Source organism: Ahaetulla prasina, chromosome 13, assembly GCF_028640845.1.
Source record: "Ahaetulla prasina isolate Xishuangbanna chromosome 13, ASM2864084v1, whole genome shotgun sequence".
Lineage (NCBI taxonomy): Eukaryota > Metazoa > Chordata > Lepidosauria > Squamata > Colubridae > Ahaetulla > Ahaetulla prasina.
Genome location: NC_080551.1, coordinates 2,055,775 through 2,080,236, shown reverse-complemented (window position 1 = coordinate 2,080,236; position 24,462 = coordinate 2,055,775). Strand labels below are relative to the sequence as shown.

Here is a 24,462-nt window from a genome sequence, read left to right as displayed (position 1 = left end):
ACCTCGTAAGAGGTATGCAAATCTGCTTTTTCCAGAGAACTCTTGAGTTGTTCCCATTTCTCCGCTAGAATGGCCAGGTCACTGGCCCACAGGAGAAAGAGAATATCGCAGTGTTCTGAAACAGGAGTCTCCAACCTTGGCAACTTTAAGACTTGTGGACTTCAACTCCCAGAATTCCTCAGCCAGCAAAGCTGGCAGATGAATTCTGGGAGTTCAAGTCCACAAGTCTTAAAAGTTGTCAAGGTTGGAGATCCCTGTTCTGGAATGTTCTGTTCCTGGAAAAGTAGCTTCTACACATCATGGTTGCTCCCATTCTTTCAGAAGACTCCTCTGGGAAGCCTGAAAATGACACATTGGAGGTTGAGCCACACCAGGTAGAGCACCATCTTCCGTTACACCAAAGTATTTTGCATTGGTGGACTGAGCCATTGTGATTAATTCATTTTCATTTTTTTTTAAAGTTTCTTAAAATAATTACAAGTTTGTTCTTTAAAAAAAAACTTTAAAATCAAGCAGCATAATTCCCACGTGGCCCATTTACTGCAATAAGCCACAGGAAAAAAATTGTATAAAAAGATTTATTGAAATTCATAATTAACAAAGACATAAAACTCAAAAAGTTTGGCTCTTTGGGGAGCAAGAGGGAAGGTCGCAATGGTTGTGCTTGTTTATATACAGATGAGAAACTGACTAGAAAACACAAACCCACTTCTAATGCTCTAATTGAAGAGGGACATGAAATTAAATCTGTACATTCAACTAGGTACTTTGCAGTCAATTTACTGACTTTTTAAGAAAATACAACTTTTCTATCAGCAATCCATGCTCGTGTATGAAAAGAGACCCGACTGGCCTGGGCGTCCAGTACTGTCTCCTCTGGTAATTAAAAGCTTTGCAAAAATCTTCAGAGTACTGTAGACCACACGTGGAAACAGATTCTCATCACCTAATATCAAGGAGTTGTTAATATACTTTTATATATAGTATTTTACAGACCAAAATAGTACACACTTTAATTAAAAGGGTTCAAACATTTTCTTTTTTTATTACAACTGTCAAATGCAATTCACCAGTTAACTCAGGAAATTAGGAACACTTTTTATATATATTTATAGATATTTCCATGACTGCCGTTTACAGAGAACTGCTCTAGACCCCCTCAATAGTTAGAATACGAACCAACCGGGAACGGGAGCTGAACAAGGATCCTGCCGTATTCTTGAGCAGTTCCCATCCCGAGAGCTTGCCCAGTCATGCTCTACAAGATTTTTTAAAATAAAAATTTGCAAAGTCACCCCCACAAACCAAATAAAAAGGGGAGAGAGAGAGAGAGAGAGGAGAGAGAAATTACATAGTTGGTCACTATTTACAAACAGCCAAGTAAATGTTACCGATAGGAAGTGGAAGAAAAGGGGTTTCTGGGAACGGCAGCCATTCACAAAACAGGTAACAAGAAAACACTTGGTTATCAAGATGCTGCTGCTCCCCTGCGGTGGCGGCGGCTGTAATGCTCCCACGGCCAATTTTGCTGCATCCAGAAGAGAAGAAAGAAATACTTACAATATCCTCATAAACTGGTAAAAAGGGGGAGGGGGAGCCACTGAGTTTTCAGGCCCAAATTATCCCTCCGCCCTCCCTGTTCCAGCCATCGATCATTGTGGGAATCGTCCGGCTCATATTTATTTCTAAAAAGCTTTTTTTTAAAAAAAAAAAAATCCAGAGTCCAGGATGAGCCACTCCAAGAAAAACAAACTTATCTCTTGCGTTGTTTGCTACTGCGTAAACAGGAATAACAGATAAAATATTTTTTTCAGAAACAAGACGTAGCAGTCTGAGTGGCAGGTTGTTGTTTTTTTTAAAAAAATGTTATTTTAATTCCCTTGCCCATAAAACTAAGCATTTCCTTCTTGATCTCACAGCAACATTACATTCCAGGGAGGGGTGAGAAGGGGTGAAAATACAGGGTATAAACAGTCAAATCACAATAGGAAACTTATTTCCCCCCAGAACAGATTACGTTGCATTTAATCTTCCTCCTCGCCTTCATCATCAGCCTCTCGTTTTCTCTTCTCCCCCCGGGCTTCTTCTGTCAAAGCAAAAGGTTGCAGGGTCAGAACGAGGGACCTCTTTCTGCCCCACAAACTACCTCCCCCCCATGCAGGCCCCCCCCAAAGAGGAGGGCTTCTGGAATGGGGGCAAAGTATTCCTGCAAAGCAACCCACTTAAGTTTAAGCCCAACTTCCAGCTCAATAATAGCAAGAGCACTTAAGACTTATAGACCGCTTCCTAGGGCTTTTACAGCCCTCTCTAAGCAGTTTTACAGAGTCAGCCTCTTGGCCCCAACAATCTGGGTCCTCATTTTACCCACCTCAGAAGGATGGAAGGCTGAGTCAACCATGAGCCAAACTGATCAGCAGACGTAGCCTGCAATACTGCACTCTAACCGCTGCGCCAGCACGGCTCAGTGCTCAGAGCAAAGGCCAGGACAGCTATGGGGGAAAGCAGCTTCCCACACCAGCCAAATTCAGCCCCACTTCACAGGCTGCACCTTACGGTACAGGCTGCACCCAGCTGCTGAAACTGGTTAGCTAAGCACTGTTAAAAGCCCTGCACCATTTTCCCATATAAAATATGTGCAAAGAAAAGGAATAAAATAAAAATACTAACCCAGAACTCTTTACTGCCCTTAGGGGCTATTTTTTCATGCTTTTGGTTTTAAATTAGCTGGTTGGTGTCTGTTTAATTCCAACTACATATTGAAGAGTTGCAGGCTACTCTATAAGCCCTCTAGTCAATAAATAAACTAACTTTGCCCCAAAGAAATTCCCAATCGCACTAGAGAGAAGCTCCAGGCCTCGTGTTCCTCCTTTCATATCTCACGTTTCCTCTGAAGAGCTCAAGGGAGGCTCACTGGAAGCGTCTCCTAATTCCCCCCACCCAAGAGCTTCCTTCTGAGGGAGTGGTTGGCTGATGGGTCACCCAGAAAGCTCTCTGGCTGCAGGATGACTTGAACCTGGCTCCCAGGTAGAGCTTAACCCCACCACAGCGTACCAGACAATCTCTCTCAGAACTGGGCTACTGCCCCGATCGTTTAGCCTTTAAAAGAGGTTTTCTCAAGGTTTGTTTTGCACATACCAACTTCTTCTTCCTCTTCTTCATCATCTACTTCACCATCATTATAACCCTCTTCATCCTCCTGCCAGAGAGAAAAGGCAAGAATGTTTTATTGCAACTAGAACTTGTCTAAATTGGAAACATTTAGTTTGCTTTGGAAGAGGAATTGCCACAACCATATTCGGTATGAGACAATTATCTGCTCCGGCTGATCACAGATCCCACCGCCCCTCATTCCAAAGCCGGATCCCTGCAGCTGGTCTGATTCTCTCCCCCAAGTACTCCAGTCTTACCTCCTCTTCTCCACTCACGTCTTCCTCCTCTCCACTCACATCCTCCTCTTCCTCCAATTCATAGTCTCCTAACTGAGCCTCTTCATCGTAGTCCTCTTCTATAAAAACAAAACAGAAAAATCAAGCCAGTTGATCACCTTGTCCAATGAGAAAAGTCCATTTCATTTTCTTCTGGTCCCCTTCCTAAACCTTTGCTTTGTCTGTCCACAGGCCATAAAGTGCAAGAGCAACATTACAGTCAGGACCAGATGGAGTCCTGAACTTTTGCAGGAGGAATGGGGCAGTGTGTGTGTGTGTGTGCCACTGAGCATGTACAGAAATATCAGATTTCCACTCACCCTCCTTCAGCTATCTGAAAGTTGTGGCTATCAACTAAGTGTCTAAATTCTGCATCTCAGAGATTGTGTTCATCTGGAATCCATATCAGGGGCAGAATGCTGTGCATGCAGAAAGATGACAGGTCCCAAAGGCAGAAGACAGGCATTTAACAAAACAAAAGAACAAGAGAAAGAGCTTCTCTTCAGCAATGAGCAAAGTTGCTTCCAGGAAACCCAAAAGGAAGACCCAGAACATTAAGCAACCTATCACGTAGTTTTCCAACTTCTCTCACCTCATGCAAATTGAAGGAAAAATGCTCCAAACCAGCTAAACCTATTTAAAACAGCAAAACCACCCAATGTTTTTATGAGGTGGAACATAACAAGAGAAAAGAAGTGCAGGTCAGTTCCAAATATTTCTGAAGTTTAGTTTAATCAATGCTTACATACCTATCTATCATCTGCATATGTTTCATTTGTCAACTTTATTTTTTAGTATCTAGTATTTCAGACAGTAGACTTGCACGGAATCTACCTCTCCAGGAACCTAAACTGCAGGACAAGGACAGGATTCCCCACCATCCCCAGGCTGACAGTTCCTTACTTGCACGTGGCACACTCTGCACTGTGTGATGGGGCATGCCGCAAAAGTGCAGTGTGTGCCATGCATTTAAGGGAACCATGACACTAAAAAGAGCACGGATATAAGAAGCCCCCTCTGGACTGGATCCAGAGGAGTCCATCTATTTGAGAGTCACTGATTTTCAAGCCAGCAATCATGCCTGAAACTTGCTGGAAATTCAGAATCAGGGTACAGGTTGTAGGCAGCCGTTCCTGGCCTCTGCTGTTCCTTCTAAACAAAAGTCCCACTAAGCCATTGTACATATCAGCCACGGAGGACTGTCTCTTCCTCCAACTGATTGTAATCCCCTGGAAAGCAATCTGTAGGAGTGGCCATTATCATCATATTCAGAAGTTGGATTTCCAGTACTTTAAAAAGGAGTAAAATCAACCTTTAGATTCTACCTCTGCTATTCAATGGTCCTCCTATATAATTACCCCACCATTCCAGTGCAAGATACCAATGTTCATCAATATTTGGTGCCAAGGAGAAAATTCCAAGGGCACTGGAATCTAGGGATTTTTCAGGATTCATCCAGTCTCCTGCTTCCAGGGCAAACTGGAATGCTACAAACCGATACAGATAACTCTGTAGATGGTTTTACTGCATCAAATAAGGCAAAGATACGGAGTTTTGTTCTTGGGAGTCAAGTTCAAGCTAGGGATCAAGCTCACACACCATCCTCATCCTCCTCGTCATCATCCAGGCCTTCCACGTAGCCTTCTGCATCCGAATCAGGGGCCTCTTTATCATTTCGATCGTAGCCATCCAGATATGTGAGTTGAGGGAGAAGTTTGAAGACGTTGTCTCTGTAGTCATTCAAGTTAGTGACCTCACAATTGAAAAGATCTAAACTCTTCAGGTTTTCTAACTTCTCCTGAAAGAAAAAGGAAGGGGTTTCATTGTCAACCCTCAGCCCAACCCAATTGTGTCAGAACTGTAACAAAATAAATGCTCCAAATATCTAATCGAAAGGCTTCTTAACTAGAAAGCATTCTATCCTCTCAATCTAGCTAGGATCAGATTTGGTCTACAATAGGTTTGGAAGTGGCCTCATTCAGGTGGGCTGGACTGAAGCGTCAGCTGGAGCCACAGATCACTGGGAGGCTGTAAGACAGCTGCCCAAAGCCTCAATGGGAGCAAACCCCGACTGCAGATTCTCAAGGTGTGCCAGGCATTTAAATCCCACAAAGGAAGCCGCCTCCTGTTTGTTTCCAGCCTGCCGGCAACATCCCTTTTAGGCAGCCACCAGAGGGAGATGCAGAAGCCTACAACCAATTCTGCAGATGCTCCCTGGCCAAGCCACAAATAAAGCTGTATTTTATGGTGCTGGAACAGGAGAATGAGATTCAAGGCTACCTTCAGCCACAGAAGCTCACGGGATGACAGGGCAAGTTTCACTCTGTTATCCCAACCTACCCAAACCTTGTGGAAGAAGAGGCTTCCGATGCTTAAATATCAGTGTATATTAACTAAAAATACCAAATACCTCAGACTCTTCTTATCTGTTCATGTCAGCCCTGAAAAGGCTTCTATTAGATTTTTTAAAAAGGAAGATGTTTAGCCCCATACGATGGGGGAGAGGCCGCCAAAGACGTCGCACAGCACTATACTTTGCTTGTTTCCTCCTTATAGACTCTTTTTCCTTCTGTACTTTCCATTTTAAAGTGCGGTGACTTTCTCAGTAGAAAGCCAGCATGGACGAAGTGCGACAGAAGCTGCAATCTGCCAGAAGCAGATCCAAAAACGTTGCCAGTGGCCATGTTACTCAGTGAAGGCTTCAGGGCAGCTATTCACAGGGATTGAAAACAGGCAACAAGGACAATTGTTGCCCCCCAGTTTGGGGGACAGCTGTGCTACGTCTGCCTATCCTGAGCTACTACCACCCTTGAGGCACCCTGGGCTTCTATGCTCCTCCTTTCTTTTCTGACTTGTCCACAAATATTGTTTCTATGGATCTGTCTAGAAAGATAAAGAGTCAAGGAAACCGAGTTTGTTTTAAGTTTAGAAAAAGGGAGGAAAGGGGGAAATTATTTTGCCTGGCAAACTGAAGGAAGTATGGAAAAGCATCCAAGTTTAAAAATGCAACACTACCAGTATGAAGTCTAGGCCAGGGGTCTCCAACCTTGGTTCCTTTAAGACTTGTGGACTTCAACTCCCAGAGTTCCTCAGCCAAAGCTGGCTGAGGAACTCTGGGAGTTGAAGTCCACAAGTCTTAATGGGACCAAGGTTGGAGACCCCTGGTCTAGGCAGTCAAGGAGGACCAAAGGAAGCCGGGAACTCTATCCCGAATTAATTTGGAAATGTCTCCTACTCCACTGAAAGCTACAGAAATTTGTCCTTTTCATCATCAGGGCTTTTTTCTTTTTTACTGCTCAGGAATAAGGTCGGCCCCAGGAGTCCCAATGAAAGGCAGTCAAGAGTGAGTAAGAGAACCCAATGCCTTGTTCACTTGGGCCCTGTGACGGACCAGACGGTGCTTAGGGAGGAGCAGAAAAGGAACAGGGAGGCCAGAGAGGCTGCAGGGCGAATAGGCAACTACAGCAGGGGTGTCAAACTTGATTTCATTGAGGGTCGCACCAGGTTTGGGTATGACCTTGGGGGGCGGGGGTGGCATGGCCAACCTGACATCCCTCACGTCAGGGGCGCCTGTGGTGGCCAGAGCATTCTGTCATCGAAAACAGAGCTTGGGAGGAGCAGCCCTCCTGAGCCCAGTTTTCGCTGGCAAGAGGGCTGCAGGAGGCTGTCGCAGCCGAAAACAGAGCTCGGGTGGACCACACACTGCCCTCCCAAGCTCCGTTTTCACTGGCAGAGGTGCTGCAGGCCACTCCTTTGCTGTTTCCAGGGCGGCCCCGTGGGCCAGACTTAAGCATCCCGCAGGCCTTGAGTTTGACACCCTTGAACTACAGGAACAACCCCAGGAGTACCGAGAACTGATCAGCAAGGGTTCCCCCCGAAGTCTACGTGGACTCACCAGAGGTTCTATTGTACTAAGATCCTTTATTTTGTTGCCACTTAGGTTTAGATGTGTGAGGTTCGGACATTTCTCTGCCAAAACTTCCAGTCCCCCTGAGATTCTGTTGTCACTCAACTCGAGCTGAGGAGATAAATATTGAGACAATTAAAAAACTACACTACTGTGCACATACGTCACCTCACAGAGGACATATCCCTTTCCTGAGGTCCCAACAATCTGAAATTCCACCCTGATGCCCCCCAAAAGAATGAGTAAAAGTACATGGCATTGTTCCAGACACAGAGGGTTTAGGAGAGGTTTGGAAGGAAATGAAAACAGCACCATCACAAAGATGCTTGGAGAAAGTGAGGAGCTGGAGAAGTAAAAGAGAATGAAAAAGGAGAGGGAGCTTGGAGAGGAGAGCTGGTGAAAAGTTTTGGAGTGGAAGACGCAGAGCTTGTCTGAATCCAAAAACAGATTGGGAGCCAACAGTAGGGCTGGTGATTAATGGCCATCATTAATGGCAGCCATCAAAACAGTTGTACAAAAGAAACCCCAAGGTATGGGGCAAATATAGCACAACTGGAAGTCAAAATAAAGCTAAGCAGGCAACATCTGCAGAGGGAAGGTGGGCTGTGAGATGATCATTCATTCATTCATTCATTCATTCATTCATTCATTCATTCATTCATTCATTCATTCATTCATAATAGGAGAACAAGGAAAGTCACAAAAATAATGATGGAGCGGAAAGAAGGCAGAATGGGGAAAGAGACGATGGAGGCAACGGGATAGTATTTCCTAAAGAAGCATGGAGAGTCAAATGCAGAGCAGAGAGATGCCAACCGAGAGAACAGCTGAATTAACACCTCCAGTGAGAGGAACAAAAGGCTGCTAGCGGAAGGGCAATGAAGCCAAAATGTAAAGGCTGGCGGAGCCAATAGTTTCGACAATGAAGAGGAAGCAAATTTTGAACAGAGAGTGAGAAAAGGGGAGCAAAAGGGCAGGTCTTAGCTGGGCATCAGCAGCAGCAGGGAAGAGCCAGGATGATTCCAAAGGAAAAACAGTTTTGACCTGGCCAAGAAAATGCTACCAAGGGAGAAAAGAAGGGGAGCTGATGGTGGGCAGCGGCTGCCAATGCTTCTGCCACCCTGTAAAAATAGGAGCCTGCACAACCTGAGCCAACTATCAAATGAGACCGAATTGGCAGCCAGGTGGGCAGACGGGCATGTATAAAATATGTGTGTCGGCTGCAGTTATAATAAACAAAAGTGAGAAATATTAGGAAATCCCTGCACTTTACATTTTACAATTAGATTACCACGTTTATTAAAAAGATCCAAAGTTTTGCTTTACTGTGTAGTCACATAGAAACCTCCATTCAACACTGGGTTCAAGGGTCTTTTATGTAAGTAATTATTGGGCAAGTCACGGTTTTCTTCGTATAATAGGACAACCACCTACCTTCTTAAGTTTGTTTAACTTTGGTAAGTTTACAACTGAGGTGAGGCCTACATTGATTGTACTTAATAGTTCCAGCTCTTCAAATTCATCTGTGAGGCCTTCAATTTTTCCTTCATTTGACCTGCAGTTGTCAAGAACAAGTTCTTTTACCTGAATACAAAAAATAAGTAAAGTAAGACTTAGTTATGTCATTTTTAGATTCAGTCACCCTTAGTTACAACTATCAGATGAAGGAATGGCACCAGCCCCGAAAGAATTGGACTTTTCAATAATTAGCATATAACATTAGCATAATAACATCCCCCCCGAGGTGAGGTGGCCCCCCAATCTCCTGGCCCTTCGAAGTATCTATAGAGCTGGCCCTGCCACCTGGCTTGGGGCTCACAGAGGAGCTCATAGCCAGCCAGCTGGCTAATGTCCTCCCCCTGCCTTTTAATGTTGAATCGTAATCAATCTGGCTTCTTTTTAAAATTTTATATTCAGTTTTTATGTTTTAACATTTTATTTGCACACCGCCTAGAGCAGGGGTCTCCAAACTTGGCAACTTTAAGACTTGTTGAAGTCCACAAGTCTTAAAGCTGCCAAGGTTGAGACCCTGGCCTAGAGTTCCTCTGTGAGAGAGATGGGAGATTCCTAAATGGATAAATAAATAGGCCAGGGGTGTCCAAACTTGGTCCCTTTAAGACTTGTTGAAGTCCACAAGTCTTAAAGATGCCAAGGTTGGAGACCCCTGGCCTAGAGTTCCTCTGTGAGAGAGATGGGAGATTCCTAAATGGATAAATAAATAGGCATTTAACGCATCAGAGTAATAGATATAGCCTTCCCAAGATTCTAGAGAGGTCTTGACTCTCTGATCTACTCCAGGCTTGCTTCAAGCCAAATCAACCTACAGTATTTCGGAGTAAATCCCATTAAACATAAGAGGACTAAATTTCAAAATGACCAAAGAATTGCATGAACACTTCAGGCTAGAACAGAGTCACTATGTAGAAGGTGGGAAACACTCACAGCTATTTCATTTCAACACAATTCTGGCCCTTGACCTCGGCATGTAACCTCTGCATGAAAAAAGCAGATGGGCCTAAACCAACACCTGCAACTGGATGCAATACAGGTAGTCCTTGACTTACAACTGTTCGTAGTTACAACGGCACTGACAAAAGGGAGTTTTCACTTATGTCCATTTGCAGCATCCCTGCGGTCACGTGACCAAAATTTGTGCTTGGCAATTAGCATGTCTTCACGACGGTTGCCCCATCCCAGGCTCCTGTGATCACCAGCTGTAACCTTCCCAGCTGGCTTCCAACAAGCAAAGTCAATGGGAGAAGCCAGTTTAATGACTGCATAATTTACTTAACAGCTGCAATCATTCGTTTAACAATTCTGGCAAAAGGTCATAAACGGGGCAAAACTCACTTGCTTAGCAACAGAAATTTGGGGCTCAATTGTAGTCGTAAGTTGAGGACTACCTGTACTTACCTGGACTACCTTTGCCGGATTAAAAAATGGCCAGGTACGCCATCAGAGTGAGAGTTTCCAAAGTCAACTCTTATGACAATAAACTCAAGTAATTCTCCCATGGCTGTCTAACGAATAGGACAAGCCCCCCTCCTCCCTTGGCTGAATTGCTGATGCTGGTACTTGTTGGAACTCCAAACAAACACAGTCCAATTAATGGAAAGGAATTCCAAATGAATTTGAAAGGGAGAGCTGTCCAATCACTTGGAAAGAAAACTTTGCTGCAGTTTCAACTAATCCAGGTTCAGAGGACAACTGAACAAAATCATTCGCTAGCTGGACTATTTCACAGTCTCTGTGTTGGCCAATAGCTGCTCTTTTTTAGTTTTTTTTTAAAATACAGACCTTCACAACTTGCCATAATTCTAAATCCTGGAATTGTGTTCTTTGTTGAACTCAAAACTAATTTCATAAATTGGGTTCTCTGGAATTTCCATTTTAACAGAATAACAGAGTTGGAAGCGACCTTGGAGGTCTTCTAGTCCAACCCGCTTCTCAAGCAGGAGATCCTAGACCAGGGGTCTGCAAACTTGGCTCTTTTAAGACTTGTGGACTTCCAACTCTGGGAGTTGAAGTTCACAAGTCTTAAAAGAGCCAAGTTTGCAGACCTGCCTAGACCAGGGTGTCAAACTTGGTCCTTTAAGACTTTTGGACTTCAACTCCCAGAGTTCCTCAGCCAGCTTTGCTGGCTGAGGGACTCTGGGAGTTGAAGTCCAAAAGTCTTAAAGGGACCAAGTTTGGACACCCCTGCCCTAGATCATTTCAGATAAGTGGCTGTCCAGTCTCCAGTGATGGAGCGCCCAGGACTTCTGGAGGCAAGCTGTTTCACTGGTTAATTGCCTCACTATCAAGAAGTTTCTCCTTAATTCTAGGTTGCTTCTCTCTTTGATTAGTTTCCATCCATTGTTTCTTGTCTTGCCTTGTGTTGCTTTATAGAATAATTTGACCCCCTCTTCTTTGTGGCACCCCCCAAATACTGGAATACTGCTATCCTGTTGCCCCTAATTCTTCTTCTCTTTAGACTAGCCAAACCCAAATCCTGCAGCCGTTCTTCATGTTTTAGTCTCCAGCCCCCTAACCATCTTTCTTGCTTTTCTCAGCACTCTTTCCAGAGTCTCAAACATCATTTTTCTATCGTGGTGAGCAAAACTGAATTCCGTATGCCAAGTGTGGTCTTATGAAGGCTATATGAAGTAGCACAAATACTTCACATGATCTTGATACTATCTCTGTTAGTGGAACCTAGGATTGCATTGGCTTTTTGGCTGTTTTCTCACTGAAATTTGCCATTCCATATGTCAGGTCAGGTCACTCCTCACCTTTCATCTTCTGCATTTTGGAGTTATCAAGATACTAACACTAACAGACAGAATACTTGCATGTTTTCAGGAATCTGAAATGCTTGGGCTTTATTCCTCTTGCATGCATCTCCCTATGTAAAGTTCTAATTGAATTAGATAGTACATAAATAGAAGACAGTGATATTAAAAATGGAAAACGAAACAAATAAACTATTTAGCAGCAATTAACTCTATGTTTGCAGGACTATAATTCTCCCTCCTTCTGTTCTCATGAAAATCAGATGGCGCATTGGCTTAGCTGAGAGAGGGCCTGTGTGCTGTTTCAGCATAAGAAATTTAGATAAATAGTAATCATCAGCATCTTCTTTTAATGACCCCATAATCCCTTGTGGGGTGGAGTTTGGGCAACTGAATGGAGCTGAGTGTTTACTGGCCAGATGCCCTTCCTGTCGCCAATGTGGAGTTTTTTCCCCAGTAGATATAATCTCATTGTGCCCAGAGAAATATCTGCCTCTACCTAGAATTGAACTCACAGCCTCCTGATTGTAAGGCAAGAGCTCCACCTTCAGACCACCACACCACTCATTTAGATAAATAGTAATGGGGGGGGGGGAAACCAAACTCCCTTTAAGGCACCAAAGTGCACAGGATGGGCGCAATCTTATGTGGAGAAGCAGTCCACCTCTAAATTGTTAATATGCTTGTAGTCCTCAAATTACAACCATGATGGAGTCAGCCTATTATAGTCATAAGCCGTAACAGATGTAAAGTGGGTTGGTCATGTGAGTGACTCAATTTCACTTTTGGAATGCTAAACACTTGAAAAGGTACAAAGTCACAATATGGCCCTTGTTTGATTTTGCCAATCCAGAAAAACAGAGAACAGCTGAGAGGCCACCAACTCTTTGACGAGGACATTAAGATTGTCTTTATTCTACCGTTCCGTCTACGGTTGACTTGCTCATCTATTTCAACTTAATGGTCCCTCCTTTCTATTAATTAAATCAAACTGTTTAATTGAACTAATTGAATTGAATTAACATGAACTGAAAGAGGCTCGTATTCTTTGTTTCCAGAACATGCAGTTTTCACGTTGCTTTGAAATTTTGCTTTCTTGAATTGTTCATTTCGTTACTAGATTTTAAACACCATGAAAACAATATGGTAATTACTCAATGTGATTACAGAAAGCCAGTTTGGTCTATTGACTAAGGTACCAAGCTAGGACGCAGGAGACCATGAGTTCTAGTCCTGCCTTAGCCATGAAACCAACTAGGTGACCTTGGGCCAGTCCCTCTCTCTCAGCCCAACCCACATCACAGGTTTGTTCTGTGGGAAAAACAGGAGGAGGAATATTTATATGTGTTCGCCATCTTGAATTATTTGTAAAAATAAGAAAGGCAAGATACAATGAAATAAACAAATGTCAATTATAGAGTTGACAACTTGTTCAGATTGCAATATTTACTTATTAATAAGACAAAGATAAAATCCTTTCAAATTCTTAGTAGTCCAGTTTCCCTAATTGATTTCAGTATCCATATGTCATTGCAGAATTGCAAAAACAAGGGGAGAAAGGAGATATTAGACTGAATTTGAAAATAACTCAGAGGAGCATCTGCTGAGCCTTGATCTAAATTGCTGGTGAAGTATGAGTCAGAAACCAAATGGGTCAAAAATTATATGATTAAATTGATGCAATATTTGAATCAGTAATAGAAACACAAGAACAATTTCAATGGAAGAATATTAAATTTACTCCAAATGTTATACTCTAAGTAACTTCTTTGCAACGTTTTGTTGGTATTTTACCATGTTTTGATTGCTAAAATGGACAATTCATTTTTTAGAAATTGCTGAAAATGCACGTTGGACCATTGTTTTCATATTTGGTGATTATGTGAAGTCTTAGTACTGCTTTATTTCAGGGGTGAAATGCTCCCGATTCAGACCGAATCGCCTGATCTGGTAGCGATGGCGGCGGGTGGTTCAGAGAACTGGTAGCAAAAATCCCTCCTCCACCGCCCATGCCCAACTGGGCCACGCGATTATCAGGTTTTTGGGGGTTTTTTACTTTTAAAAGCACTTTTTCTTCGGCCGAAAACATGCTTTTAAAAGTTAAAAAAAAGCCTCTGATGATTGTGCGGCTCAGCTGGGATCGTCAGAGCCTTTTAGAAGCATTTTTTCTACAACCTCTTCGGCTGAAGAGGTTGTAGAAAAAATGCTTTTAAAAATAAAAATAAAAAGTGGGCAAAAAGTGGCCACACCCACCTAGTCACGTTACCCTTCCCCCACCAAGCCACACCCACAGAACTGGTAGTAACACATTTTACATTTCACCTCTGCTTTATACTGCACTGGTAAAACCACACGGAGTACTCCAGTAGCAAAGAGAAAGACTGGGGTGACATGATATTTGAGGGGCTGTCACAGAGAGGAGGGGGTCAACCAAACCACCCGAGGGCAGGACCACAAGCAACGGACCGAAATCAATCATGGAGCGATCCAACCTAGAACTAAGGAGAAATTTACTGACAGTGAGAACAATTAATCAGTGGAACAGAAGTTGCTTCCAGAAGTTGTGGGTGCTCCCTCACTGGAAGTTTTTAAGAAGCGATTGGATAGCCATTTGTCTGGAGTGGTTTGGTAGGGAGGGTCTCCTGCTTGAGCAGTAGGTTGGGCTAGCAGACCTACAACCTTTCTTATAATTCTGTTATACTGAGAAATGATTTATACCAATATGGAACAAATCCTAAAAGCTGAATCCCCATTTTAACATAAAATATTCCTGTTCAAAATATACTGAATTGCTTCCACATATAATAACTGCTACAATTATACTATATGCTTCTTACTGGAAAATTGTCGAATCCCTTCAGTGGAGGCACTGGCTAATCAAGTTGTAGGAATATGCTTTGAAGTCTGAAGTAACTTTGTACCTTAAAAGCAAATTTCACATGCTTCAGCTTGAAATCATTCACAGACTATAATCTAATAGATGGATTGTTATCATACACAAAATTGAGTTTTATGCATAATGTAGAATCTAAATTCATTTTAGCAATGTAGACCAAACTCATAAACTATATAGTTCCAATGAATAATTTATATTGTGTTCATCATGGTTCCTTGTATTCACTTTAGTTCAATAGTGATTTTTGTCCTTTAATGTGGTGATATTAAACTATTTAAAATACCATTGATTATATAGCGGAAAGGTGTAACTTCTATGATGGCAATAACCTCCACAACTTTTTAAAATCCCTGGTTTCTTTATCCCTATTATATTTTTTTTATTTATGTCCATTCTCTTTTGTACATTTACATATTTTCTTCGAAGTGTACAACAAAAAATTAACCTTCTCTCCTTTTTAAATTACACAACTCCCTTAGTAGTATGTGGAAATGTAGAAATAATATGTCTTAATTTTGGTAAAGTACTTGACAAAATACTCCATGACATTATAATTAGCAAGCTAGTTAAATCTTCTTTGGATAAACTAACAATTTAGCAGATGCACATCTAGCTTGAAATCTTATTTAATAAGTAGTCATGAATTCTCCCTCAATCAATGAAAGTGAAGTGCCAAACTCCAGCAGAGAACTTTGCATTGGGTTCCACACACCTATTCGAGATTTAATGAAAAAGTGGAGGGAATTACACAGGTAGTCCTTTTTTTTATTTTTTATTTTTTATTTACATTTATATCCCGCCCTTCTCCGAAGACTCAGGGCAGCTTACAGTGTGTAAGGCAATAGTCTCATTCTATTTGTATATTTACAAAGTTAACTTATTGCCCCCCCAACAATCTGGGTCCTCATTTTACCTACCTTATAAAGGATGGAAGGCTGAGTCAACCTCGGGCCGGGCTTGAACCTGCAGTAATTGCAGGCTGCTGTGTTCTAATAACAGGCTTCTTACCAGCCTGAGCTACCATGGCCCCTTGACTTACAAGTTTATTTAGGGACTGTTCAAAGTTACAACAGCACTGAAAAAAGTGACTTATGACCGTTTTTCACAGTTACGATCTTTGTAGCAGCCCCATTATCATGTGATCAAAATTCTGGTTCATACTTATGACCATTGCTGTGTCCCAAGGTCATGTGATCACCTTTTGCAACCTTCTGGCAAGTAGTTAATGGGGAACCCAGATTCACTTAACAACCAGGTTACTACTACCTTATTGACTGCAGTAATTCACTTAATATCTATGGCAAGAAAAGTTGTAAAATGGGGCAAAACTCAAGTAACAAGTGTCTCACTTAATACATATTTTGGGCTCAGATGTGGTTGTAACTCGAGGACTACCTGTATTTGCCAATTACAGCAGAATCAGTGGGAAGACAGAAAAAAAAATCCAGATATTAGGCTGGAAAAAGATTTTGGAATAGTAGTTGCTTGGAGACTGACTTCAAGTCTGCAGTATGACATGGTTGTAAAAAAAGTCACGTGTAATTTTAATTTACGTTAATAAAAGCACCTGAATAATCCCATTTTGGGCACTACATTTAAAGAAGGGTACATGGAAACTATCAACTATAAGAATCAAAGGGAGATTCTGTGGATGGAGAGATAACAGACTAAATCACACGAGGAGAATATAATGCAACTGTTAGTAACAAGCTTTAAAAAAAAGAAGACAAGGGAAAATCTAATAGTACTCATCAAATAATTCAATGGCTGTCACACAGAATAATATGATTTATCAAAATTCTGGAGAAAAGAGCAAGGAATGGATTAAAGTTACAATACTGTAATTCCAACGGACTATTGGGAAAGAAAACTGCTAATAGTAAAAGTCGTTTGAAAGAGCCATCACATGCAGATACTTGACATCAGATGTCAGGGACATTTTAATCTGGATTTCTACAACCAAGCCGTGGGTTGGACTTGAGGGTCCAATGCAATCAATCCAGTATCTGTCAGCCTGTAAGGGTAGATGCTAAACGGAAGAAGGCAAATCAAGCTATTAGTAATAACACTCCAATTCTACCAGCCTTTTAAGAGCACCAAAGCAGCATATAAAGCATCATTTGCATTTAAACACCACCCATGCATCTTAACCTACCAGCTGCACATTTGGTCTTCTCTGGGCTAAATCCCACTTCTTGTTTCTTCACTATTGCATAGCCCATAAAACTGTTAACCAAAATCAAGATGTGGGAAGGAGGAGGGCGAACCATGGCTTGCCTCTGCTTACAAAAGCCTGTTCCGCAACACTTGTAGGGTTTGTGGCTCATTCCTTCCTTCCTTCCTCCCTCCCTTGCTTCTGCTATTGCAATGCAATTGCTATATGTTCCCATCTAGGAGGCCAGAATTGCCACTCTGGTTACCTGTGTGAGGATTCTATGGTAGCTGAAACACTCTTGAAACAACTCCACTCTGGCTCACAAAGACTGGTGAGGCTGAGGACTCTATGACTCAGGGGTCTCCAACCTTGGTCCCTTTAAGACTTGTGGACTTCAACACCCAGCAAAGCTTGCTGAGTTGAAGTCCACAAGTCTTAAAGGGACCAAGGTTGGAGACCACTGCTACGACTGACCACTTTTCTATGATTTCTGTGAGTGGTTTTAAGCATCTACAGGGCCTCCCTGAATCCTGGGGTTGGAAGGGACTTGGAAATCCCCACCACAGACAGGAATGCTCAGACTGTCCTCAACAAATTGTTATCCAACCTTGGCTTTAAAAGTTCCAGAGATGAAGTCGCAGGACTCCAAAAAACTATCTGCTCCATTGCTGAAGAGCCCTCACAGTCAAGAAGTGTTATGGGAGCTGGGGGGGAAATAGTTATTTTTTCTGAAGGTTCTGAGTGTGTAAAGCAGTATTAGATATTGTCTACGTGCACATCAACTAATACACCCCATGTGCAATTTTGTGGCCCCAACACATGCATGGATTAGAAATATTTGTAAAGTGTTAAACCATAACGAGACAAACATTGTTTATTTCTTGAAGAAGATATATAAACCCAAAAGAAAACACAACTTTTATTTTGAATCCCAAAGCATTAGTCTCTCATGGCTCTTATTGACAATTTTAGATGGATTTTATTGAGGGTCCAAAGGCTGCTACAGAAATGAGCTCAGGCTGGCTTCTAGTTTTTACTATTTTAAAATATTTGTGGTTTGCAGGAGACATTGCATGTTTGCAACAAGATCTAGATCCATGATGGTGAACCTATGACATACGTGCCACCTGTGGGCACATGACTTCAACTCGGGTGTGCATGTTCGCGCCAGCCAACTAATTTTCGGGCCTTTTGGGCCCACCAGAAGTAGGGAAACATGCGTTTCCTGCCTCCGGAGGACCTCGGGGGGGGGAGGCCCATTTTTCTCTCTCCCCAGCCTCCAGAGCCTTTCTAGGAGTCTGGGGAGGGCGAAAATGGCCTTCCCCACCCCCGGAGGCCAGAAATAGCCCGTTTCCAGTCCCACCAGAAGTTGGCAAACAGGCCATTTTTGGCCTCCAGATGGCCTCCAGGGGGGTGGGAGTGCCGTTTTCACCCTCCCCAGACTCCTAGAAAGGCTCTGGAGGCTGGGGAGAGCAACAGGCTTACCATGCCATCACGTGCCAGGAGCAGGGGGGAGCGAGGGGAGTCGTGCTCGCATGTGCAGGGTGCATAGAATTATGGGTGTGGGCACGCATGCATGCGACCCCCCCGCCCACTCCTGCCACGCGATGGCAAAAAGGTTAGCCCTCACTGTCATAGATCATGGGTACCAATACCTTTAAGTATTCAACCACAGAATAATTAATTTTATTTATTTATAATATGAAATACAAAAATACAAAAGAAAATAGGAGGAAAATAAGGGAGGAAAAAGGGAAGGGTAAAGTGTAGAACAAAGGGAAAAAAGTGAAAGGTGTTGACTTCTGACTCCTTTATTATAAGGGAGTCAGAAGTCATTTTTATTAAAATAAAATAAAGGAAGACTAATTAATGAAATATAAGTTGCTTTCTCAAAACTTTGTAGGCAAGTTTAATGGTTTTGTCAATTTCTATGCAGAGTTACATTATTCTTTTTATAGGAATTCCAATGTAGCAGAAAAACCTGCTCACTTCTTCTGCACTTGTGAACTATTCCAAGAGCCTCTGCAATCTGAAAGCAAAGTGGATTGAAACTACTCAGATATATACCCAGACTATAATAATTTCCCAAAACCAGTTAGCAATGACTTCACTTTCATTTCACCTATGGTTGAATCTGGATTTGAATCCATGTCACCTGGATGTGCTTTCAGAAACGAAATAACTTTTTTCTTATACTCTAAACTCACCAACTTCAGAACTGTAAGTATTAAAAAGCCTACATGCAAGCAGGATGGAGTGACACAAAAAAACAAAACCCTACTTGGGTAAATTTAGAAGGCTACTTCCCAACATAGTGAGAAAAGAAAAAATACCATGTTGCACTAGAATCTGGAACACACTGCAAACAGCAATACCATACCAACAAGTTACGTCTGTATTACTAAACGTAGATCCAAAAGGGTTTTTCTCTTCTTGCATCAAAACTGTAAAGTGTGGTTAAACAACTGAAATGATGGGCTGAGATTAGAGAGTTCCAGGTTCAAGTCCATCTTCAGCCCCATGAAAGTTCGGTGGTCACTTTGGACCAGTGACTCCTTTATAGGACTTCTCTAAATTCATGGTTAAGATCAATCTAGTAAAATAAAGTTCATGGACAGAACTACATAGTAGTTGAGAACTATATAGTTTGTAATTGTTACACAGCCATCCCTAAGGTGGGAGATGAAAGAGGGTGGCTTCAAATGTGTTGCTACAGAAACACAATGGAAGGGCACATGGAATTCTAGAAAATATTCACTATATCCCTGACCCGTAGATGAATGCAGAAGGCAGGGCCTCCTGATCCCACTGCATTTCAAAAGCATTTAAGCATAATACCCTGTCACGCTCTGAATGAAATCACATTCTCACTAGATCAAATGAGCTTGAATGACTTGGGACTTTGGTGCCTTAAGGGCCACCATATGTTCCTCCCTCCAGATCTGGAGCCTTTCCAGATCCCCTGCCCATCAGAGAAAGGCAAGCGCTTAATAAAAGTAGGCTCTATTGGAGGAGGCCTTTTTAGATATTTGGAAAAAAATCAAGCTGTTGAAGGCCACTTGCTGAATATTTTTAGTTTGATCTATAGCTAATGGCTTTTCTGCTGGCTGTTTGCTGTTATTTTGACACTAATTTTTGGTAGATTACAGCTTTGTTTTCAAGTTGTTTATTTAGTGAACTGTTCCGAGTCCACCTGGTGGAAAGAAGAAGAATTTAAGCTTGTGAAATTATAGGTTTAAAAACAAAAGTCCCTGGTGATCCTGAAGTTTGTACCTTACTTGCATTCACAGGAGCCTGAATTCTCAATTGCTTTTTCATGATATAATTAACCAATGTCTTTTGTAAATCAGCAGTATTACAAGAGTGGTGGGATAATCCTGTACACAGCTATTTGGAAGCAAGTCTCACTGAATTCAAGATTTATTGCCAGGAAATCAGAGACAAATTTCACCCTCAAGAGCTCAGAAAAGCTCATGAGAATGAGAAACGCAGTTATGGATAAAACAGAAGAGTGGTTTTTTTAAAAAACAACAACTAGAATTTACCAATTAATTTACCAGGAATTAACACAGAAGGTTTCATGCCCTAGACTAAGTATTGTAGCTTACACCTTTTTGGTTCTGAGAGCAATCCTCTTAATGTTCAGCAAAATTTACACGAGGACGTTGTTTATAATTTCGATTTCTTACTGCATTTTTTTCTATTATTGCAAAAATATCCCCACAATCTCCAACCTAATAATCAATACAAAGAAGACCAGGAAAAAAATTCAGTGTTAAAATTTTATTGAATATTAACTAGGTTGCCTAACACTTTTACGCTGTTTTGATGCAAAAAAAAACAAAACAGTGAATTCTGATTTGGCAAAATTCTCAAGAGTACTCAATGAAAAATTTTGTAATAAACCTGCATTCTTCTTAGGTGAACTACCACATTCTAAGTAAGTTCTAAATCAGGGGTCTCCAACCTTGGCCACTTTAAGACTTGTGGACTTCAACTCCCAGAATCCCTCAGCAAAGCTGGCCGAGGGATTCTGGGAGTTGAAGTTCACAAGTCTTAAAGCTGCCAAGGTTGGAGACCCCTGGTCTAAATAGCCGAATTTCTCCATTTCTCCTTTTGAGCGGGGTGTCCCCAAGACTCCATGCTTTCTACGAATACATTCAAGGAACTCCATCTCTCAAGAGTTTAGACTCTTGCGAAGCCATCTTGACACAATATTTGACTCTTTAAACGAGTATATGAAACTGAGCAAAATACAAGCGGGGGGGGGGGCAAGAAGTTATTGTGGTGATTCGCGGGGGGGGGGGGCAGCCACTTCACTAAACCTCCCCGCCCAGCAAGGAAATGTCCGCTGCCATCCAGCCTCGGCCGGGACCAGCTCCGGAGGGCCTTTTGCGCCAAGAAGAAGAAGCGGACTGGGTTGGGGGCCGGCAACGGGCGCTTTACCAGGCAGGTAAAGTAGCCGGAGTCGGCTGGGCAGAGGGCCTGGCGCGCGCCCCTTGGAAAAGGGCAGCGAAGCGCCTGGCGACTCGGCAGATCGGCCGCCCTCCCCCGGGAAGCGACCGGCACGAGGCTCCGCGTCCCTCCAGCCCAAGCAGCCCGTCCCCTCCTGGGCTCGCCAGGCCGAGCGCGCGCCTTCGCTTCGGCGACAAAATGGCAGCCCTGGAGAGCGCGGCGGCGGTGCCAGGCTGGGCGAAGGCAGCCGGCGGCGGGAGGGCGCCCTCCCCTCCCCCCCCATCACCGCCGCCCCCCTCCCTCCCTCCCTCCCTCCCTGGAGCGGAGCCTCCCTCAGCCTTCCGGGCCGGCGGGTGGGAAGGCGGCCATCCTGGGCGCGCGTTCCGCACGGCGCACTCAGGCAGGCAGGGGGCTTCCTCCGCGCCGCCCCCCCACCCGAGGCCGGCAGCCCGCCAAGCCGCCCCGTGCAGGCCGCGTCCTCCTCCGCCGTGGGGGGGGAGGGCAGGAACCGACCCCGCGCTCCGCTCGCTCGCCCGCCCGGGCAGCCCTCTTCCCTCGCTGCAGTTCGGCGCGGGAAAAAGATGGCGCCGTGTCCTACTTCGGGCGGGTGACTGGCGCGGCGGAGGCCGGCTGCTTCCGAGGGGGCGAGAGAGAGAGAGAGCGCTCTCCGCGGGCCCCGACCGGCCGCCTCTCCGCGCTCCGTGACGGGGGGAAGCAGGCGAGCTGCGCCCGAGGGGCCTCCGAGCGCCAAACCCCCCCCCCCCGCTTTGGCGCGCCCCGAGCGGCAAAGCGGCCTTATGTAAACGGCCGGTGGGCGCTTCGGCGGCGCGGCGCGGGGGGAGGGGCGGGCCCGGCGCTTGGCCCGGGAGGCAGGTGACACTCCGGGCGGGCGGGCGGGACAGAACTGCGCCGCGAGTCTTACGTAAAGGCCCCCCCCGCCTGCCCGCCCGCCTCGGCGGAGGAAAACATCTCCCACCTGGGTGGGGCTGGGCGCGAAGCGCTTCTCGGAAGAACGGCGGAGCCCCCAAGTTCTGAAACCGCCGCGCTGCTTCCCGCCCTCCCCCCGCAACCTTAATTTCTCCTTGGGAAGAAAACGTAGCGCCTCCGCCCGACACCCCCCCGCAACTCCACCGGGCAGCCGGGCCGGGCGAGTCCGCGGACAAAGTTTCGCCTCCCAGGCAGCCTCCAGCAGCATCCCAAGTTCGGGCCGAGGCCGCCGCCGCCGCCCCCCCCTCCCTCCTTCCCTCCCGGGGCAGGGGGGCGCGGGGGGGGGGACAGGTGGGCCCCCCCCCGCCGCCGTCGCGCCCCCCCCGAGCGCTGCCCCAGCCCCGCACATCTGGGGCGGGGGAGGAAGAGAAAGGGCGCGTTCATGAGGACTACAAAGTTGCAAATATGGCTCCCCGGCCAACCGCGCCTGATCCGCGCCGCGGGAGCGACCCACCGGCGGCCGCCCTCAACTTGCGGGCGACCCCCCCCCACCGCCCGTGGCGCTCCGGGCAAACTCCGCCCGAGCGCAGGACCAACTCGGCCGGCTGCCCGGCTCGCTCCTCTCTTCTTCCGGCCGGGCGACGAGCCCTCGCCAGCCGCCTCCTCGGGAGACCCGGCGGACAAGGGGGTGGGTGGGCCGGGGGCGGCTTCTCTCCCGCCATCTCGGCCCCCTCGGGCACGGACCGCCGCGCGCGCTCCCTCGCTCGCCCGCCCGCCCCGTGGGCACCTCAAGGGCAGCGGCGCGGCACCCGCGACGGCAGCCGGCAGGACGGCGACCCCCGCCCGGCGCTCCGCAGTGTGGCTCCCCGCGCGCCCCGCCCGCGCGCCAGGCCGCCCCGGTTCCTCCCGCCGCCGCGAAGCCCCCCGGCGCCCGCCCGCCAGCCCTGGCTTACGTCGGAGGGCGTCCTGTTCCGCAGCTCTAAGTGGATCCTTTTCTTCATGTCCATGTCCCCGATTCGGCGGGAGGCTGCCTGGCTCCGCCGCGCTCCGCTCCGCTCCCTCTTTTGTATTGACACCGGTGGCACCAGCAGCGGCCCCCCCTCCCGCCCCCCCGACCAGAGCCAGCGCGCGAGGCGAAGAGGGACTTTGAGCGCTCAACCAGCTCCGCTCGGAATCCCCCAACGCGGCCGACTAGCGCGCACACTAGCGTGATCGCCGCGGGGGCGGGCGCTCCGCGAGAAAAGGCTCCCGTTTGACGGGCGGGCGGCGCGGCCAACCGGAAGGCGCGGGAGGCCGGGCCGGCGGGCGGCGCACCAATGGGAAGGCGCGACGGCGCGGCGGGGGGAGACGGGCCGGTCCCTGACGAGGGAGTTGCGGAGCAGTCGGCGCGAGCTGCAGAAGGAGCCGCTGGGCGGTTGGCGGCGGGGCGGACGGACGGAGGGCCGCGGTCGCTGGAGCCGCAGCGGCGGGGGGGGGAGTCTCCGTGGGCGGGCCGGGCGCCGCCTGCCGGTTCACGGAGCCCTCCGTCCGCCTTGTGGGCGAGCGCCGGGGAGGCCGAGGCGGCGCTTCGGGGCGGGCGATGGAGGAGCTGCTCGCGAGGAGGAGGCGGCGGCGGCCTGAAGGCAGACGGCGGAACGGCTTCTGAGAGGATTCGCCGGCGGTCGGAGCTCGCGGTGCTTTCTCGGCCGGGGAAGACGGAGTTGCTCTCCGGGGTCCCGCTTCCAGGAACGGATCCCTCGCCCGCATTTTCCGGCGAAGCGACGGAGCATCATCCCCCGGCTTCCTACCCCCGGAGCTCCCCTCGGATAGGAGGGGAATGGTGACCGGGCCGGGCATTTCTAGCACCCGGAAGGGCTGGTTTTGGGGGGCGCTTATCAAGGGGAGGCTGGACGACGGAGGACTTCCGGGCACTACGGGGGAGTCGGGGAGGGTGGGGGTCTCCTTTCCTCCGGTGTCGGACGCGACTGGGAACTCCCGAAGGGCCTTGAAAAGCTGCAGCAGCTCCACCAGCCTAGATTTTCCTCCTCCTCCTCTGCAAAGTTCCCTTTTCACGAGTGGGAAAGGAAGAAAAGCGGGCTGATTTTCCTGCTGCCTCATTTTGCAGCGTTGCAGGTCTGCTCTCTGCCTCTTTTCCCCTGCTTGAAACGGGCAGCCCCGCTGGCTTAGTCTAAAGAGTTGGGTCTTCTCGGTTAACGTTTTTGGATAGTGGACAAAAAATTGGGTAGAAAACGAGGTTGCAAATCGCTGTTAATGTTTGCTAATCAGGCTTGCTACTGTTACATGGTAGTTAAAGTGCATTGACTTGGATTCTGCAATAGGCCCCCCACCTCTTAAACAGCAATAGATTTTCAGTGTGACTTCCGGTGATTTTGGTATCCCAGCTTTCCTCTTCTCCAACAGGACAGTGGGCCCGATCTGGCAACAGC

At 46.3% G+C, this 24,462-nt stretch overlaps 1 protein-coding gene across 2 annotated transcripts; it reads right to left on the bottom strand.

Annotated features, from left to right (window-relative positions):
* Positions 1–562: 562 nt before the first annotated feature.
* ANP32A (acidic nuclear phosphoprotein 32 family member A) lies at positions 563–23,195 on the bottom strand. Of its 2 annotated transcripts, XM_058156174.1 has the most exons (8): positions 22,990–23,195; positions 8,767–8,916; positions 7,321–7,443; positions 5,025–5,223; positions 3,408–3,505; positions 3,136–3,196; positions 2,018–2,086; positions 563–1,528 (listed from the first exon to the last, which is right to left on the bottom strand). In XM_058156174.1, exons 1-7 carry the CDS (start codon positions 23,041–23,043, stop codon positions 2,025–2,027), a joined length of 747 nt encoding a protein of 248 aa, XP_058012157.1. In that variant the 5' UTR covers positions 23,044–23,195; the 3' UTR covers positions 563–1,528; positions 2,018–2,024. The 2 variants fall into 2 exon arrangements, with proteins under 2 accessions (XP_058012157.1, XP_058012156.1); XM_058156173.1 differs by having other exon boundaries at positions 563–2,086.
* Between the last annotated feature and the right edge of the window lie 1,267 nt (positions 23,196–24,462).

Bases quoted from the DNA above. Each gene is read 5' to 3' on its own strand.
- ANP32A (XM_058156173.1), bottom strand. From the start codon at position 23,043: ATGGACATGAAGAAAAGGATCCACTTAGAGCTGCGGAACAGGACGCCC. The intron at 3,506-5,024 runs GTGTGTGAGCTT...TTGTTTTTATAG, and splicing joins TGACGAGGAGGATGAGGATG to AAGAGGACTACGATGAAGAG. The intron at 2,087-3,135 runs GTATGTGCAAAA...TTGCTTTGACAG, and splicing joins AGAAGAGGAAGAAGAAGTTG to AAGAAGCCCGGGGGGAGAAG.